The sequence below is a fragment of the Mus caroli genome, unplaced genomic scaffold, assembly GCF_978045245.1.
Source record: "Mus caroli unplaced genomic scaffold, Mus_caroli_1 scaffold_2, whole genome shotgun sequence".
NCBI lineage: Eukaryota > Metazoa > Chordata > Mammalia > Rodentia > Muridae > Mus > Mus caroli.
Window position 1 is genome coordinate 143,348,679 of NW_028227257.1, and position 19,744 is coordinate 143,368,422.

Genomic DNA, 19,744 nt, shown 5'->3' on the forward strand with positions numbered 1-19,744 from the left:
TTCTAATTTTCTGTCTCCTCAAGGAAGTGTGTAATTGACTATGTATGGTGACCTCTGTCAAGCAGCTGTCTCTGACTGACTGAGGAAAGAACATCCAACCTGGGCAGCTGGTTTGCAGCAAAACAGCTCTTAGTTTTTGTAAACTCAATCTGAAAACCAGTCTTGAAACAGTGAAACTGAATTTTTAAAATGAGTCAATAAAGCTAGCTGTGGGCACAAGTCTATGATATTAAAAGGCTGTAAAACAAACCTCAAATCGCTCGATGGGATCTTCCTGTTGGGCCTGCTGCTCCCTCATGGTATGGTACTCTTTTTCAAACTTCTTCAGCTTCTTCTGGCTAATCTGCCGAGGAAGTCACAGCACAGATGAAGAACCTGACCATGGTGGTGCTTACTGACCTGGGCAGACCCAATTAATGTGGCATCGCATTTACTAATTTGGATGGAAATCTTCATAGACAAACATAAGCCCAAGACTGCCAGGAATATAGTTACTGCATAACTGGTCTTCTGTTACTTTATGGGTTCTTCTTTCTTCCACCTTTCTCCACTCTTTCAACCCTCTAACACTAGATAGGAGAGAAAAAAAGGATAGAGAGGAAAGGAAAGAGACCCCTGAATAAAGTCAGGGAAGGTAGCCATGTTATTGTTAGACTACTGCCTGCATCCCTTATTCATTTGTCCAGAGGCACTGCTTGTGCCTTTAATAGTCTAATAACAATTTACATTTGGTATTTCCATTTTCATATGCCAAGGTATCTATCAGTACCTGCTTTGAGTCAGGGTCTGATACAGCTTTGTTCACAGATGAGACTAATCTTTGTAAAAAAAAAAAAAAATCAGTAAGGGCTTCTCCAGAGCCTGTGAAATCTTTGTAAACAAGGTATATTCTTCCTGGGCTCCTCAACTTTGTCCCAAGCGCTTACCACTAAATGACATTGTTCTATGTAGGGTCATCGAATTGAATCTATTTTTTTGTACTGCCCTTCTCCCAGCAACTGATCCTTTACTATATCCCTTCCCCTCACTCGATTTCACTGTTCAATATTCACAGCTTCTTCCCTCTAGCAAAGTTAACCATTTTAATTTGTAGACTGGCCTCTAGTACACCTGTCACCAATCCCTTCCATTAGTGGGGAATAATTCTATTTTGAGTAGGCTAGTTATTTAGAATTTGTTTCACTTAAGGCAAATGCATCCAATATAATACTAGAGCCTCTTTAAACCACCTTCATTTCTATAGGAAGCCATCCTATCTTGTCATAACCTTGTTTCACACCATAGCAGGCATATGCTAGCTGTATGGCTACTGAGGAAGTTGATGGTGATCTCATAATTTTGGGTGACTCCTCTTTCCATTGTGGTGGCATGGCTGGTTCAAGATTAACCTGTTCTCTCGAAACAGGCTGTTTTTATCAGATTGTCCTCCACCTTTTCAGTTTTTCTCTGACCCAACTGCCCTCAGCCCACTTTCTTTCCCTCTTTTCATCCTGCAGGAAACTCCCATTTTCTTGTTCAGTCTCTGGCACAGAGCCTTTTTGCACTCCCTTTTCCAGTGCTCCTCGCCTCCCCAGAGCTTCCATTTCCACCCACAAGATTTTCAGTTGCACAACCAATTCTGCAACCCTTTCAGAAATGAGAGCTGAGTGAATTCTCTTGTTGCTATATTTCAATCTTTATGTTTGTTTCTCAGGCCCCTCCATTTTCACCTGCAATTTTTCCAGTTGCCCAGACATTCTCCCAATCTTCTTTGAAAGAGACTACAGAAAGAAGAAGAAGAAAAAAGCAAAAACAAAACAAACAAACAAACAAACAAACAAACAAAAACAGAAAGTACACGCCTTCGAGCAAACTGGACGATATCCCAGCAGTAACAGTCACAATAAATTTTTTTGCTGGTGTCCTGAAAAAAATATCCATTCCTTCGTCCCCTGCAATTTCCTCTATGGCATTTGAAATCAAATTTCCCATTCTACCACATTAGGTGCCACTTGTCTTTTGCTACTTTGTACCTTCTGTCTTCTACCATTCTCTCACCTTTTCAACTCCCTAACACTAGATAGGAGGGAGACAAGGATAGAGAGGAGAAGAAAGGGAAGGAAAGGAGGAGAGGGGAGGGGAGGGGGAGGGGGAGGGGAGGGGAGGAAAGGGATCTCTGAGTGAAGTCAGGGGTCAGGTGGGGGTGAGAGTATCTTTAAGTTACTTCCTGCTGATTACGGGTGTTGAGTTACTTGGGCAACTTTGATCTTTGCCATCAGGAATTCAATTTCTTGTTCTTCTTTGCCCACATGTACTTAACAAACCATGACCAATAACAACCAACAACCTACTGTGCCTCTTGGGGCCCTAGCTTTTATATGCCCTCTAAAAAGTCCCCAGAACCTCAAATGTCATCCAATTGCACAAACTATCTGCAGCTGGCAAAACCAAATTATAGTCAACTGCTGTGGACCATATGAAGCAGCCCCTTATCCCATACTTGAGATTAAAACAAAACCAAATTCTTATTATAATTGTGTTTTTTTTTTAAGGAATCAAAATTCTCACAACACTGTTCTACAGAACACCGTTGCTCACATGAATTCGTGGCTGTAGTTGCCCCTAGTAGTATTAGTTGTCACTGTTGTCGTCGACCTAGTAGTAGCAATAATGCCACCATTTTCTATAGGGCATACCAGCAGTGTTGCTAAACACAAAATGCATCCCCAGCCTCAGTCATCATCTGAGGGATCAAGAGGTTCTGTTTTATGAGTAAAGTTGTCAAGAAGAGATTGTAGTGCCAGTTGGTGGTGGCACATACCAGTTGGTAGTGGCTCTTTGGAGGCAGAGGCAGTGACCTCAAGAGGCCAGCCAGGAAAACCCTGTCTTAAAAACAAAACAGAGAAGGAGGAAGAAAAAGGGAAAAGAAGGAAGAAAAAAGAAGAAAGAAAAGGAAAAAGAAAGAGGAAAGAGAGTAGGGGGGAGAAAAGCAGTCATTGTAAAAGCGGGGCCTGAAGGCCTGGCTACTGGATTCCATTCAAAGCCCAAGTCCACCAAAGTTCTAAAACTCCCTAGGCCTCTTTCCACTGTATTACCCTCTTCTGTGTTGCCTCCAACAGGCACAATTCTCTCTACCCTTAGAAACAGATTTCACTATGCCACTGTCTGTTCTCAAGCCTCCTCTTCTTGTAAGCCACAAGATGAAACCTTCCACCTTCCTGAAGCCACTGTGCTTCCTTTCCACTCACTCTCTCAGGATCCTACTTCTCTAGATTTTCATGTTCCACCAGGACCAACCACTTCTCTTTCTCCTGCAGAATCTTCATTCTTTCCCTTTCGGCTTTCTTCTCATGCCTATCAGGAGTTCCCTCTGTACTGGCATGTACTTCTCTTGCAGCAATCCTAACCACAATTATGAGTGAACCTTTCCCCTCTGGAAGAGTTAGGAGAAGGATTGTAGAACGGAAGGGAATGGCAACCTCATAGGAAGACACACACTATCTAGACACCCAGACTCCTGGGAAGTCCCAGAGACTAAGCCACCAACACAAAGAGCATACATGAGCTGGTTTGTGCCCCCCAGCACATGTATAGCAGCGGACTGCCTTGTCTTGCCTCAGTGAGAGAGGATGTACCTGGTCCTGTAGAACCTCAGGAAAGGGATGCTGGGGGAAGGGAGGTTGGGGGAGAGGGGGGAGGTAGGTGGGTAAGGGAGTACCCTCTCAGAGGCAAAGGGGAGGGGGAATGGGGTGAAAAACTCTGGGAGGGGGGACCTGGAAGGGGAGCAACATTTGGAATGTAAGATAAATTTTTTTTTTTTTTTAAAAAAAAGAGTGAACCTTCAGGATGCATCTTTCCTTTGTTCAACTCCTTTTGAACAGCTAACTCATTCTGTTTCAAAAACTAAATTTAAAAACTATGAACTATAACAGCATGATAAAGCAGACATGTTCAGTTTAGAAAATGATTATAAACCTAGAGCTTATTTGTTCTCAAACCATCAATTTTCAACATTAAATTACTCATTTTCCAAACAACTTTTGGCCCACAGGTCCAGGTAAGTACAGACAAATCTAAGCAGAATGGGTGCGCTGGATGTATGTCTGCAACATGGCAGTAGTAGTGCCTGTGCATCTTTCCGGTCATCCTCTGATCTAGCTCAAGCATCCTGGTGGGTCCTTTCTCACTGGCTCTGGCCTTCTGTATGGGTTGTAAGCAGATGTGTCTGAACTGGAGCTTTGTTTCTGGAATCCTGGCATTGCTATCCTTAAGCCACTGGCCAGGTACAACCTTTAGCTACAGTCTCCACAAAGATGCCCATTAAACATAGGAGTCCACAAGCTGGAGAGGGGTGGTGTCTCTACCACACATCTGTGTACTGTTCTCCTAAGTGACTCACCACAAACAAACACACACATAAACCAGAAACCACACGCACACAAACATCTGTGTCATCAGTGAATTAATGTACCAGTTCTATTAGAAAATGATGAAACGACACCACTGAGGCTTTTGGGCAGCATACTCTTCCACCCACTCTCTGCAGTCTGGGCAAAAGAGAAGTGAGGGCAGGCAGTAAAGACAAGTCTCCTCGAGCACCTTCTAAAAGAAGACCAGACACCATCTCCTGTATACCTTCACAGACCTCTAGGATGCTTCAATGTTTCACTCTCATTCAAGGCCAAAAAAGAATTAAGACTTTCTTCTTAACTAAAACTTTGAAAAGTTAATTTCAAAATAGTCCTATATTTTATTATCTTTGATTAAAGCTGGCCTGACTCAGCACCCTTGATATCCAGTGAGTGTGGTGAATGCTGGGTCCACCTCACGCACACTACTTTTTGCTCTTCAGTATTTTATGCATAGGAGTGAATTACCTTTATTATATATTTTTATAATTTAAAAGTACTATAAGAATTATTTTGGGTTACCCAGGCAGTGGTGGAGCATGCCTTTAATCTCAGCACTTGGAAGGCAGAGGCAGGCAAATTTCTGAGTTCGAGGCCAGCCTGGTCTACAGAGTGAGTACCAGGACAGCCAGGGCTGCACAGAGAAACCATGTCAAAGAAAAAAAAAAAATTATTTTGGGTTAAGAAAGTTGTTTCTTGTCTAATGATGATGCGATCTACTCAGTCTATCACCGAGGTGTCCCTTCTAGAACTAGATGCACACAAAGCCTCTCCCACCTTCCCTAGAGTTTTCAGTTCTAAAATTCCAATCTCTCTACCAGCTTAGTCTTTTCCCATCCTTCAGCCTCAGTTGCTGTCTCTCCCACAAACTCTTGCCTCACTGTGCCTTCCTCCATCAGTGATACATGTGCTTCCTTCCAGCTCTCACTAGTGCTAACTTTAGGAGCTTGGATGTCTGCATACCAGAACCAGCTAGTTCAGGTTGCCCCCACAGCCGAGCTCCCAGGAAAGAGAGTTGGCTCCCCTGCTAACTGAAGGGCAGAAGCCCTTGAAGCAAGAACAGTGATTGTGATGGCAGTTCACACATATCAGACCAGCTCTTCTCTATGTCCTTAAAGCACCAACTCAACTCCTTCATGGAACCTCCCAAGTCCACAGCTTCTTAGTTACTGCATCCTTACTGTTGTGTTGTGTTCTGTGTCTGTTTTGCTTGCCACCATACCACCAGTGCCTAGTTAATGCTTGAACAGGATTAGGTCTTCCTAAATAGTCTGCCATCAACCATGGTTTTTTGTAAAGCATTAGATACATAAATTCTGCAAAGACAGAACGCTATTCTTTACAAAATTCTGTCACACAGTAAGTATCAAAATACTTATGCCAACAGAGACATAGTCTCTACTCAAATATCCAGACTCATTTTTTCTTGTACTTAAACTTAGGAGAGAGGATGGGCTATGCATTCTGCTCCAGAGCTCAGAAAGATCTAGTAGCTAACTCCTATAAGAAGGCTTTGAAAATTATAGCATCACACAAAGAGGTACTGTACCCTCAGCAAGACTAAAACTGAAATTGAACCCTTGTTCTGTTTAAGGTTTCTTTCAAGAAAAATAAACCAAACTTCTGGACTAAGTGTGGGTTGTAACTTAAGTGGAACAAGTTCATGTTAGCACTTGGCTCTGAGAAGTAACACTCCTGAGAGGTTCCTCAGCACAGGGCTTAGGGGTAGAGCCCTGCACTCATCCCTTCAGTCAAACTCTGAATACCAACTCTTTTATTTTCCATTTATTTAGTTATACTCTTTCTGTGTATGGAGACATATATCCATGCGTGCCATTTCCACATGCACCATGTGTCACTTATGTAGGTCAGAGGACAGCCTCAGGAATTAGCTCTCTACTTCTATCATGTGAATTCTGGGGCCCGGACTCAGGGTGTCAGACTTGGTGGCAAGCACCTTTACCTGCTGAGTTATCTCAATGTCCCCAAGTTCCAATGTAGTCCTAAACATCTCTCTCCTTTAGTCATTAATCTGTCACAAGAACTGAATAATGCACTCTTAAATATAAATACATGCTATCTGCCCTAGTGAAGCTGGTTCTTGGTATTAAGGCCTATGCAGATGGAGAGAGAATGAGAGTAGCTGCTGACCTGGTCTCTAGGTGCACCCTGCTTACTTAGCTCAGTGAGTAATATTCCACAGCTCCAGTCTTGGCTTGGCTGATGACTTACTTATCTGTGAAATACTAATAGTGTTTCTGTGTGTTAAGAGGATATCCTGACAGAAAACTATCATATACAGTGCTCAGAAGGCTCTGTAGCACATAGGGAGTTCTTTTCAATAAACTGTAATTATTCCTTGCTGTTGCAGTCATTATTTGGCAAACTATCTGTAAGGGTTTGTATATGCTTGGCCCAGGGAGTGGCACTGTTGGCAGGTGTGGCCTTGTGGGTGTGGGCTTCAATACCCTTGTCCTAGCTGCCTTCAGATAAAGATGTAGAACTCTCAGCTCTGCCTGCAGCATGCCTGCCTAGATGGTAATGACTAGATGATAATGGACTGAACCTCTGAACCTGTAAGCCAGCTCCAAATTAAATGTTGTCCCTTATAAGACTTGCCTTGGTCGTGGTGTCTGTTCACAGCAATAGAAGTAAAATCCTAACTAAGACACTATCTGAATTAGGAAACAGAGCAGGGAGCAGTCCTCTGAATAGGCACTGCACACATCAAACTATATAAATAAAGTCCATTTACACAGAAATATATGAGTTAGCCTGGCCTCTGGAAAAGGAGCAAGTTTCCAGAATGCCTTCAATGTTTTACAGAGATAAAAAGTATGCTGGTGTATGGGGAGGGTAGGGGTGTGTGCGGGAAACAGAGGGATTGGTAAAGGTAGGAGGCTGACTGTTAGAGCTACATGGTCAGATTGAAACCTAGTGTCTGAGTGATCAGGTGGACTGTGGGGAACAAATAAGAGGTCTGGTGCAGGAGGGATCCTGATGCAGGGCAGGGTTGATGAAGACAACTCAAGAAATTGTGTTGTCTTTTGACTTACCATCTCTCTCTAGACAGTGAGATGCCTCTATTCCTACTTTATGCCTCAAAACAATTTTTGAAGATGGTTGGGGTTATCACCTCATTTTACTATCGGTTGTGACATGTATAAATAGCCAGTGTTTACCGGCAACACAACAAGAAATGTCTGGGTGACTCTTGTTTCCTTCCATCTCTGTAACATGATTGTTACTGAACACATTTTTCGTCCCTCAGAACATCTATAACTGTGCTGACCTGAACGCTCTAACACCTCACTTGATGGAGACAGGCCAGGAGCAGCAGCTGTCTAAGTTATCATCTATCTACAATACTGCTGTCTAATCTACCCTGCATTACACAAGCAGATAGAGGCCCAAGGCTGGCAGTCTAGAATATCTTATGTAATTAACCTTTATATTAAAGCTCCTAACATTTTATTTGTTCAGATAGTTCATACTCAGATTCCTTTAAAGCTTTCCTGTCATGAGAGAGAATCATGCTTTTGAATCTGACCTGAATGTTTTTCTAGAGTAAAAGAAAGAATTAGTAGCCAAGGCCCCAAGAACAGTCATAGGAACGTAGCTTTATTAAACGAGGAGGCAAGTGCACTGCTGCCTGTGTACTAGCCAGCAGCATTGGAGGGGGCTCACTGTGGAAAAAAGAGGCACTAGAAATACACATACTTCCTCACAGAAATCTAGTTCTAAAATGTATGAATTAATGAACAAAACACTAGTCTTACTAGCCTTAGAGGTAGTGTAACTGGGTACAATGTTCAGGAGAAACTTTCCACCCTTCTTTCTAGAACCAGATCTGAGTTCTAATCTCAACTCCATCATTTATTGATACCCTTGGTCTAGGTATCACTAAACAGACCCTACAGGTCACCATGAAGATTCATTTCATTATGTGAAGCATTATGTTTAAGAGTCTGAGAGCAAATAAGGGGGGGGGGGAGGGCTTTGAGGACACTACCCACCTAACACTTAAAATTCTACTACTGGATAACCACACAAATGATCTGGATAGAGAATGAAGCACAAGCTAGTGTTGCTCTCAGCTCATGAGTAAGTACCTCCTGCAAGGTAAAGGGTTTTTTTCCAACAGCAAATGGTTAAGACTGCATTGGTATTTTTTTTTTTTTCAAGACTTGGGTTTCTCTTTGTAGCCCTGGCTGTTCTGGAACTTAGAAATCCATCTGCTTCTGCCTCCCAAGTGCTGAGATTAAAAGGCGTGCACTACCACTGCTTGGCTCTCCTGTTTTCTTATACTCATTTCATGCCTGAAATGTCAGCTTCCACAGATACATGGTTCAGAGGCTCCACAGCCACAGCAGGATTCTGTTGTAAAGGAGCAGAGTGTTCACACTTTACCTTGGGAACTAGCTCACAGCATGACTCTTTTTTATCTAAACTAGTCTTACTAGTTTAGATACTAGTCTGTACTTGTTGGGACCCTACTCCTCTTCTCCCTCTACATCAAACAGCACCTATGCAGCTTAGCCAAGACTAGTCAGAAACTACGGCTCCTCCTGCCTCTAGCCTCCCAATTCTGATGCCCAGCCCTTTCATATTTCTTGAATCAAAACTTGAAAGGGCTAGAAACTTTTTCAGTTTCCTTACTCTTAGAAATTATGCATGACACACAAGTATGAAAGTGTCATGGAGCTCCTAGGAAACTCATGAGCGGGATAGCCTCAAATGGTATTAAGATGTATAGCAGTGGGGACAGTTTCCTGTTTACTGACTCAAACAAACTGAATGCATAGTGGATTAGTTGGTGAGCGTTGATACAACCTAAGTGTTACATTAAGAGCATGAGGCCTTGTCAAGAGGCAAAACATTTTAATCCCATCTAAGGACCTGGGGGGGGGGCGGGGGGGGGGGGTGGGAGCGGGGAGGAGTAAAAGTCCCAAGAAACCAAATGAATGGGCACAGAATAAATAAAATTAAGGCTCATGGGGCCCAGAGAATATGGTACTTTTTAAGCAACACAGCCATCTTGTGGACATTTCAGATACTGCCATATCAAACTTATTCTTGCACTCTTGCAGGAAGAACAGGAAGCTTAAGAGAGAATATCAGGAGTGCAGGGTCAGAAGCCACCTGTCACTGTCCTAACAGTACACTTGCCTCAGATCCATGCCCGCTGTGCCCTCCCTACCTGACACTAAGTTGTGAAGAGTAGGATGCTTGTAAATTAACTATGCAGATACTAAAAGTCACAGCATTATTAGAGAACTGAAAAACAATATAACACACAAGTATTTGTTGCAGGCACATGAGGCAATGTTCTTATTAATCAGGAGGTACAACCCAATAAACAAAGCACAATTTTAAACATTTAAAAATAACAGGATTCCAAAGAATGGTAGAGGACTCCAAGACCAGAGAGCATTGTGTCTATTTTCTGTTCTGCCTCAGGTCTCCTTCCACAGGCAGTGCACAGGACACAGGGCTCAGGATGCATTTGCCAGTAAATCCATACTACATAGTTCCAATAAGCCAATAGCCTAAGCTTAATTCAACCACTCTCTCTGTTTTCCTCAGTATGTGTTGTTGTTTAATACAGCAACAAGATGGAATTACCCCTTTACTCCATCTTTTAGCAAAAGTCTTATGTCCTGTAGCCTGGTGAAGCTGCAGGCTTCCTGTGCTGAGTGAATTTCAAGAACAGTTAGCCTCACCTAGAATAAGTACAAATAAGGGGCTCCGTCTAAAATATACCACAAACATGCAAAGTTCTTCAGGTCCATAAGGGATTTCATATTCAAAATGAAATAAGACACTGTATACAACTACTTCAAAGGCAGGGTGTTAGCCTTACTTCACTGAAAAGGATAGGCAAGGACAAAGACATATGTCACCTCGTACATGAACTACAGAAATAAAATAGCAGTCTACTAATATATTTTCAACTAATGGCACTTAGAGGTGGAGCCTCTTTTTAAGTCTTGTTCAAATCATTGTAAAAGAATAAGTTGAAAATGAACAGCATATTCAACCTGCCAGGCAGGCAGGCAGGCAGGCAGGCAAGCAGTATTTATATGTCAGATACTACTATTAATATTTAAGGACTAAGCAAGAACTAGTCTGCTGTTGACTTATCTTTCAATGAGGTCAGAGGGCTGGGGAAATCTGTTACTGTGACTAGAATACATCTCTGATGTTTGAGGTGAAGACAGAATGAAGCAGTGGTGGAACCATGCTCATAGCTAGCACAAGGAGAAAGATTAGCTGGTGTAAAGTATGGAGGTGTGAGCATGCTTAGTGTATATCTGAGAACACGAGGAAGCCAGGGGGGATCTGATGCAGAAAGTAAGACTTAAAAAAAAAAGTAAGAAAGTGGCCGACAAGGTCTTGTATAGGAACTGTGGGAGACCTTGGGAGTCTTGGCAGGAACCCAAGTCTGAGTCCGACAGTAAGATAAGATGCCTTGAAGAGTTTTCAATAAAGGAAAAAGGGAAAGCACAGATAGAAGGTCCCGATAGAAAGGGAATGGTAGTGAGGTGGTCAGAGTCAGTGTATACTTAAGTGACAGGCTGGGGAGTGTAAAGATATAGGAATCAAAAGTGGAAGCACTGTTCTTGTCCTAGGACCCTAGGAGCATCAAGACAGGGACAGAGTGAGCAGAATGGATGTGGCCTTCTCACATACTGAACCATGGTGAGGAACAAAAGTGTTTTTCAGTGTCAGAGCTTGCTTGAGTGTTTGCCATTCACACCCGACTGTACAATGTATTTTTTTTTTTAATCTAATTGAAGAAACAGAGACAAGCAAATCCTAGCAGTAGCAATCATTTCTTGAACATTTAATAATTGTTAGGCAGTATAGTAATCAATGTACATACTATCATGGTTAACCCACATATAGAAACACTTAGCCAGGGCATCTGGCATGTTGTGAACAATCTCTCAGAGAACATTACTTTTCTTATGCTAAGAGGAATTATTTTATCATTACTTTAAGAGACAAGAAGGCCATTCCAAACCCTAGCTGCACCCTCTAATCCAGTGTCTGCTCTACAGACAGTGACACTCAGCACACAGGGCGACATGAAACTCTGCACTGTACTTTATATGAGCCTAAATACAATCTTTGTTCTGACCCTGTCTCTACCTTGAATTTCTAATTAAAGCGTCTTGAATTACAGCATTTTCTCTTTGAAAATATAAAATTATAAGAACATTAGTACATTGGGATCATTTATTTTTTGACCATAAAGAACCTGTAAAAATTGTAAAGCCATGTGAAATTATAAGATTATGAGGCTTCTTCATATTTTAATTCTTTTTAGAGAATTTCTGATCACAATAAATGTGTCAAAGGGTGAAGACAGTAGAGTGGAAATCAAGAAAATTAAATTCTGTCCTTGACCAGGTCAAAGTCTAAAGAGCTTCTGTTTCAGTCTGTCTTTAAACTGGACAGTAACACTCTTTCTATAGCGTAGATGGTAAGGGCCAATGAGGTTCAACAACTCAAAAATGTTAAGATACAGTCATCCCCCAGGGTCCACAGACAGCTGGGTCTATGAGGCCCTTAGATACTGAAATCAGAGCATGCTCAGTTCCTTTTATTATGTCATGAAGTATTTGTGTAGAACCTGTGTGCATACTACCACACAGAGAGAGACAACCTCTAGACTGGTGATAAATACCCAGATAAAATATTTAGGGAATATTGACAATGAGGAAAAAAATGCACATGTGTATTTTTCTCCAAATATCTTCAATTAACAAATGATTGAACCCTGTGAATAAACAGGAAGTGCACAGATACAAAAATGTCAAAGTATATATGAAGGTGTTTTGAAACCAGAAAGGTACAAAGGTATACAACACAACATACTTATTATGGGATATAATTCCCTAATCTGATCATGGGAGATGCTGCGTGTTCTCAGAATTGTCACTCTTTTGTTTATTTTGGTTTTGTGAGTTAGAGTTGCTGTGTGGATCAGGTTTGCTTGGTGCTCATCTATAGCCCAGGCAAGCCTGGAACTAATAATTCTCCTGCCTTTTGGCCTCCCAAGTGCTGAGCCTACAGTGTATATCACCATCTCAGTAAATATGATTTTGTTTTTTATTACTGACATGACATTACACCTGACTCCATGAGACACCACAGCCAAAACAGCAAGTCTTTTTTTTTTTTTTTTTTTTTTTTTTTGGTTTTTCGAGACAGGGTTTCTCTTTATAGCTCTGGCTGTCCTGGAGCTCACTTTGTAGACCAGGCTGGCCTCGAACTCAGAAATCCGCCTGCCTCTGCCTCCCGAGTGCTGGGATTAAAGGCGTGCACCACCACACCCGGCAACAGCAAGTCTTATACAACAATATCCTGAAATTATCTTCAGGCTGTATATATGAGCTATATATGAAATACACATGAATTCGGAAAGTAATACAGTTGAGTTCTAACCCCAAGATTGTGCAGTAAAATTATAAAAAGCAACAACACTACTCCCACCAAAACAACAAATGTAACAAAGAGCTCCCAATAGTTTCCAAAATACTCTGGCAGCAACCATTTACAAAAAGGGGCACTTGATGTGAACTATCAATTATATATTATAAGCATTAACAATTTTATCAGAAAATCTGAGGCATCAACTGAAAAAGGAAGACTAAGTTAGTGCAAACGCTGCTTTACCTTTGTGTTGCAGGCAAGCTCCATGAGCCTCTTTGCATTTTCTTCTGAGCGGTATCTTTTAGGGAGCTGAACCCTGAAGAACTTCAAGGCACCCTCAAAGTCTGTCAACAGCAAGTCATCCTTGGAAGTCTTGAAAAAAAAAAAAACAAAAGCAAAAACCATCTACATGTATGGAAAAAGGTCTGCTACGAAGATACATAAGAAACATTTTACGCTGGGCGGTGGTGGCGCTCGTCTTTAATCCCAGCACTTGGGAGGCAGAGAGGCAGAGGCAGGCAGATTTCTGAGTTTGGGACCAGCCTGGTCAACAGAGTTTCCAAGACAGCCAGGGCTACACGGAAAAACCCTGTCTTGAAAAACCAAAAAAAAAAAAAAAAAAAAAAAGAAACATTTTACAATCTCAGCAATATTTCTTAGTTTTGGTAGAGTAACTTGCATATATATATTCCATCAGGGAAAATAGCAGACCACAGGAGCACAATGATCTCTTAGCATAAGATGAAGACTAAATACACCACAGAATAGGGCGGGACAGCAGACACCTCAGCTCACCACAGGCATGTACCTTTAGTAATCCAAGGGCGACATTAAAGATGACACTTATTCCCTGAAAGAGAAGAGACAATACAGTTTTATTCTCTGTACCTGCTCTGTTCTGTTAGTTTCAGGGACATCAAGGAAAGGTACTTAAAGTAGACCCAGTCTCCAGTCCTCCTCAGAGAAAACCTTTACCAGCCCTACCCTTATATTTAAGAAGAATGAATGCTATTCTGACACCATGGTCCATGACACCAAACCCAAATATGATAGTCATTAAATAGTAACCTACAAATATGGCAATCCCAGGTACACCACAAACTGAATTTTCCTTGAGGCCTCTAATTTGTCTTCCTCATCTGAACAAAATGGGAATCATGTGCTAAAGAACAGGTAAGGGAAAGGGCTAATGACTGTCTTCAAACTAACAGTGTCTGGGTCTTCGCTCCTATAACCAATGCTTTTCTTTTTCTTTCTCCCGGCCCCCTTGGGTTGGCTTTTTTTTTTTTTTTTTTTTTTTGAGACAGGGTTTCTCTGTGTAGCTCTGAGTGTCTTAGAACTCTTTCTGTAGACCAGGCTTGTCCTTGAACTCAGAGATCTACTTGTCTCTGCTTTCTAAGTGATGGGATTAAAGATTTGTTTCAAAATATAAAAATAGAACCGTGATATATCATAATATCACAGTGGAAAAATGTAATATATATGTGTGTGTGTGCACACACACGCAGAAATGCATTATCTTTGGAAATGCTCCTTTAGGTCCAGTGCAAAAATGTTGAAAGAATATACACTAAAAATTGTAAGTAAATGTAGAGACAGTGAAATTAAATTATTTTCAATTGTTTTTAATCACATTTCCTAAAGTTTCTGCCATAAGCACATTATTTATAATTAGTTGTTTTTTTCTTTTTTAACACATACACACCTTTCAAATCTCAAGCTATGTCATGGATAAGGGCATTTTTCACACTGCCTTGTTCCTTTTAGTGATAATCTTTAGCAAATTCCTATCCAGCCTCAAAACATCTCCCTTTCAGCTGGCATGGTCATATAACTCAGCCCACCACCCAGCAAAGCCTCCAGGCAGGAGATGTGGCACACACCTGAGCTCTCTGCATCCAGGAAATCCTAAACAAATAAGGTACCAGTTCCCAATACAAATACAGGTATGAGAGTTGTGACTTAATTCTAAGAATAAGACTCTGAGAGGGCAGGGTACTGCCAATCTGTCTTCCTGTACACAAGAAAGAAACCTCTTATTTCACTTGGCAGCACAGAGCCAAACCGAATACTATCTAGTCTAAATGTCTGATGTGCCTTTTTAGCAGAGAGCCTCTGTGACAGAGATGAGCAGAACACTGTCATCAGGAAGAACCACCTCAACCCAGACTTGGCAATACCAAAAGAAAACAGAGGACAAGAGACCTGATAGAGCTTATAGTAAACTGTACTTCACACTCAAATTGAAGTCCTGTGCCTCTGATACATACCTCACATAAGAGCAGGTCGATGATATGGAAGACCATGTAGAGAGGGAATTTTGCAGTGAAAAGTGTAAGGAACCACTGGGAGGCATACATGTGTGCTTCAAGGCTGATATCCAGGAAGTGGTTGTATAGATCAGGAATATATTCCTGAAATAGCAAACTTATTAGTTCTGGGCACATATGCAGTTATGCTATCATTTCTCAGGAGGCTCATAAATTTGCCTAGAAAATCATATACTTGTATAAATATCTCTTAAGTGACCATAGCATTTACCAGTTCTTTTCAGACTACAAACTAGTTGAAAGAAAGAGAAATTCCCACAGAATAGTGACAAGTATTTAGAAAGCTAGTTTTTATTTCTAAGTTGTGAAATGTTTTGTTTGGGAAAGCTTGTTAAACTTTGGTAGGGAACTCTTAAACAGACACTTTTGTAGCCTTTGTGAACACTTCCTCCCTGAATTTGCTATAGAAAAGGGCTCTTTTGATCATTTCTAAGACGGACTTAAACCTATCAGACTCTCATCCTCATCACACAGTGAGAAACAACAGGAATAAAAGTCATTGCTTCCCAGTCTTTCTGCCACTAGTTTGCACCTACTCATCCAATCCAGTCTGCGCTCCTTTTACCTGCATAAGGCGCTCCAACTGGTAGAACTTGCAATGAAGATCTTCAAAATTTTGTTTGAAAAGTTCCCTGAGACCATAGTCAAACATGATCTTGACCAGAACACTGAATGCCTGTTCTTCGGGCATCTGTAACAGAGGCAGTGGATGGGTGGGAAACAAAACAATTACTTCGGTATCTTCAGCTTGTCCTCCATTGTCTTATCAGGAAATGGAGTGGTGCACAGAAACCCAACATGAACTGACTCAGGCAAGGAATGTTTAATAATGCCTACTCTGTTCTGCCACTGCCTCTCCCAAAGCAGGAGTGTAATGATGAATTATTAACCACTACAAGAACTAATGAGTACTCAGGACAGCAAAGCTTGTACGTTCCGTAGAGTCAATAACAGGCCCCTCAACTGGATTGGTGGTGGTGCACGCTTTTAGCCCCAGCACTTGGGAGGCAGAGGCAGGCAGATCTTTGTGAGTCTTGAGTCTAGCCTGGTCTAGAGAACAAGTTGCATGACAGCCAAGTTTACAGAGAAAAACCCTGTCTCAATAGAAACAAAACAATAGAAAATACAACAAAAACAGAACAGGCCCCTCTGGAAGCGCAGGATTAGAGGTGGGTACAAACAGTCTGGTACATGCTATGTTTCAGCTTTCTGAATAATTGTTCAATTGTTTTTCTTCCCCTTGCCATAATGTCATTCCTTTCCTATTATTGTAAAAAAACAAACAAAAACCAAAAAAACTACTCATGAGGGTGGAGAGGGTTCCAGTGGTTAAAACACTTATTACTCTTGGCAGAGAACCTGGGTTTGGTTCCTACCACTCAAATGGTGGCTCACAAACACCTGTATCTCTAGTTCCTGGGGATCTACTGTATTCTTTTAGGTTCTATAAGCACCTACATGCATATAAGCATACACACACACACAAATACAATAAATTAAAAATAAATCTTAAAAAACAAAAAACAAAGCAAAACAATAAGTTTGTTCTAGAAGAGCCCTTCCCCAGTCTCAGTCTAATGCTGTCACTCAGCAGCAACAGCAGTGTAGCAGCAGTGGTGGGCAGCAGGGTTGAATTGCCAAAGACCCGCCTGCAGTTCTGTCTACAAACATCCACCTAAGAGTAAGTGCATCTTCCATGGCTTTATGGAGCATTCCTCCAAGAATATGGAGAGATGTCTACATTTCAAACAGAAGGAAAGCACTGGCAATGTTTTTAGCTTCATGTGACTGTAGCAAAGTTCAGAAAAGACAAGATGGTAGACAAGCTTCTGTGGAATATGACGTTGGCTAGAACACAGGACCCAGAGAGAAAAAAAGCACAGCGAAAGAGTAATACAAGACAAAGCCTAGCAGATTCTCATTGGAAAGGACAGGGTGTATAGGGCAAAACGCTAGCTTTTCTGAATCTTTGGTGTGGAATGTGGTTCCCCTTTCCCACATGTGAGGGAAAGTGGCTTGATTTGTGTGGCATTTCTGATGCTGGGTTGCCCATTTTCCTTGTAGGGAAACAAACACTTAAAACTAAGGCAAGCAGGAGTTCTAAACAGAAGTGGGATTTGAGAAAGCCATTTTCAAGGGGTGATACTTAAATGGGTATAAGTGTTCTTTGAGTGAAACTATAGTAAAGAAACAAATAAATAGCTGAACCCCATAGTTGTGCAAAACAGATAGTCTGGCTAACACAACAAATCATAAAGAAAAAAAAGAACTTGACCTGTTTATTAATGTCACAGCATTAGCATATTCTAAATCACACAGCACCTGCTTTTCTATGTTAACTCTGCTGTGCCTGCTACAGACACCATCAAGTTGAGTTCACACTAGAGAAAATAGTGGTTTTCCTTTTTACATGTAAAGCCATTTTCACAAAATGGCTTAAAATCCTAAGAGTTCTTGCCCCCTCAGAGCAAACATGTGGGCTTTATTTTGGCTTGCATGGTTGTTCCCACAGGAGCCCATATTTTTTTCTCTAGCTCTGTCTCTTTTTCCCCTCCTACTGTAGTCATACTTGTATCTCTTTAAATTCCATACATGTGAAATTCTTCAGCTTCTAATTAATCTATGCTCCCTTTGGCAGCAGCGATGTTCTACTCTATTTTCATGGTTTTAAAGTATCTCCACAGCAATGTTATACAGAGAGTTAACTGACACTGAAGAGAAGCCCATGGTTTTCAGGTTCACTGCACTGTAATGGTTTGTCTGCCAAGAGGAAAGAGCCCTTTATCTAGACAAGGTCCCTGTTAGAGTCTTGCACTCACTGTTCATGGATTTTCCCTGTATGGAGCCATTACAATCCCTAAGGCATGCTTGTGCAGCCATGTGCTTACAGATGATGGTGTCACTAGCTTTGCACTGTGCTCACTCTTAAGCTTCCCATTTCCAGCAGTGCTCAGAACTGCTGACACCACATGGGCAGTATTCTTGCCACACACTTTAAGTTAAATAATGAGAAAATGATTGGGTAAATTAAGAATATGACACATTTTATGAAACAATATGGTCAAATCTTTTTTTGGAAACAAACAAGAGGGATTATGGTGGTTTAGATGAAGTGAAAGGATAGAATACGAACAAATGCAGCACCTGACTTGTTGCTGGATCACAGTCAGAGTAACGGCCCATAAATGAACCACATATGGGCAGGGGATATAGCTCACTGCTAAAACATTCACCTAGTATGTTTGATGCAACAGAATAACCAGTAGCTAATGAAGCACACATCTGCTGGGAGGGGCACTGACTGGGGACTGTGTGCCAGGCAGGACGTCAGTGTGGGACGTGATCATACTACACTTATGATGCAGAATGCCCTGGTCCATACAAGACACAAGCTCAAATGTTTGCTCCTTTTGTTTAAAAGATAGTAAGTTATTTTTGTTGAAATGAAAAATGAAGACAAAGATAAATCAGTAACTAACAGTCAAATGAAGACTACTTAATATGGCTGTTTAGCTGACATTATTATGAAAAAAAATGAAAAAGTTGAAGAGTAAAGGTCTTTAACACTCATCCTCATCATATTTTTTTTTCATAGTGCCATTAAAGTTAAATTAAGTTTGTAAATACACAAGCTAAAGATTCTATCTAAGGATGTGGCCAATCCCAACCTCAAGCCTTGCTTAAGTCTAGGCAGGCACATGGACCCAGCTACTCACGTGGAGAAGCAGCACAGCTGCGAGGAAGGACTGGCCCTGGCAATAACCAATCTCTTCATCATACACAGAATATGCCTGTATGGGGGGGAAAAGGTACTTAAATGAATTAGACATTCATGGGACACATCTGCTCTCTCAGATCTTTTTTTTTTTCTCTTAAAAGAACAACAAAAAGGATGCTACCCAAGCCTCACTAAAACACTTTGAGGTTAAAAGAATGAAGCTAATATATCTTTCTAATCCCAATGTTGTCTTCATGGTAAAAGGCACTGTCATCATGCTGTCTCCTTTGGTCAAGAGGAAAGTCTATCAGAAATGAGTTGAGCATTAAGTCAGGTACTAACAGCTCCTAGTTCTAAACTCCCAAAGCATTCTAATTCAACCACAATTAATTCCCTCTTTCCCTGTGACTCTGTGGTTCTTGCTAAACATCTATGGTTATTATAGCATCTACTGGGCTACATTTTAAATGTCCATCTTCTCTAGGACTCTACAGTGCTCTGAGGGCTGGGACGATTTTACTCAGTCATCCATTTGGATAAGAGGCTTTGGTGAAGACAGTGAGAACCTTTCTGATAAGAGTGATGGCTCTAAAATCATAATTTCCTTGGCCATAGACAAGTATTCCCATTGCCTATGAACATTATCTTGACACCTAACTTTCCCCACAGTTCATTCTCTGCTTCTCTCTCTCTCTCTCTCTCTCTCTCTCTCTCTCTCTCTCTCTCTCTCTCTCTCTCTCTCTCTCGGTGGTTAACATTAGCATTTTTCATATAAGCTATGGTAGAAAGGAGGAATACCAGTAAAGCAGTGGTTCTCAACCTGTGGGTTGTGACCACTTTGGGGATTGTGTATCAGATATCCTACA

General features: G+C 41.3%; 1 protein-coding gene across 3 annotated transcripts in view; it reads right to left on the reverse strand.

Annotated features, from left to right (window-relative positions):
• Window positions 1-19,744, reverse strand: part of Rabgap1 (RAB GTPase activating protein 1) — a 124,214-nt gene that overhangs the window by 10,118 nt on the left and 94,352 nt on the right. For all 3 annotated transcript variants that reach the window (XM_021155632.3, XM_085834965.1, XM_021155633.3), the window contains exons 15-20: window positions 18,877-18,951; window positions 15,726-15,851; window positions 15,101-15,244; window positions 13,639-13,680; window positions 13,074-13,202; window positions 251-343 (exon numbers count right to left, since the gene is read on the reverse strand). In XM_021155632.3, coding sequence (XP_021011291.1) covers window positions 251-343; window positions 13,074-13,202; window positions 13,639-13,680; window positions 15,101-15,244; window positions 15,726-15,851; window positions 18,877-18,951 — 609 coding nt within the window. The remainder of the gene's footprint in view (window positions 1-250; window positions 344-13,073; window positions 13,203-13,638; window positions 13,681-15,100; window positions 15,245-15,725; window positions 15,852-18,876; window positions 18,952-19,744) is intronic.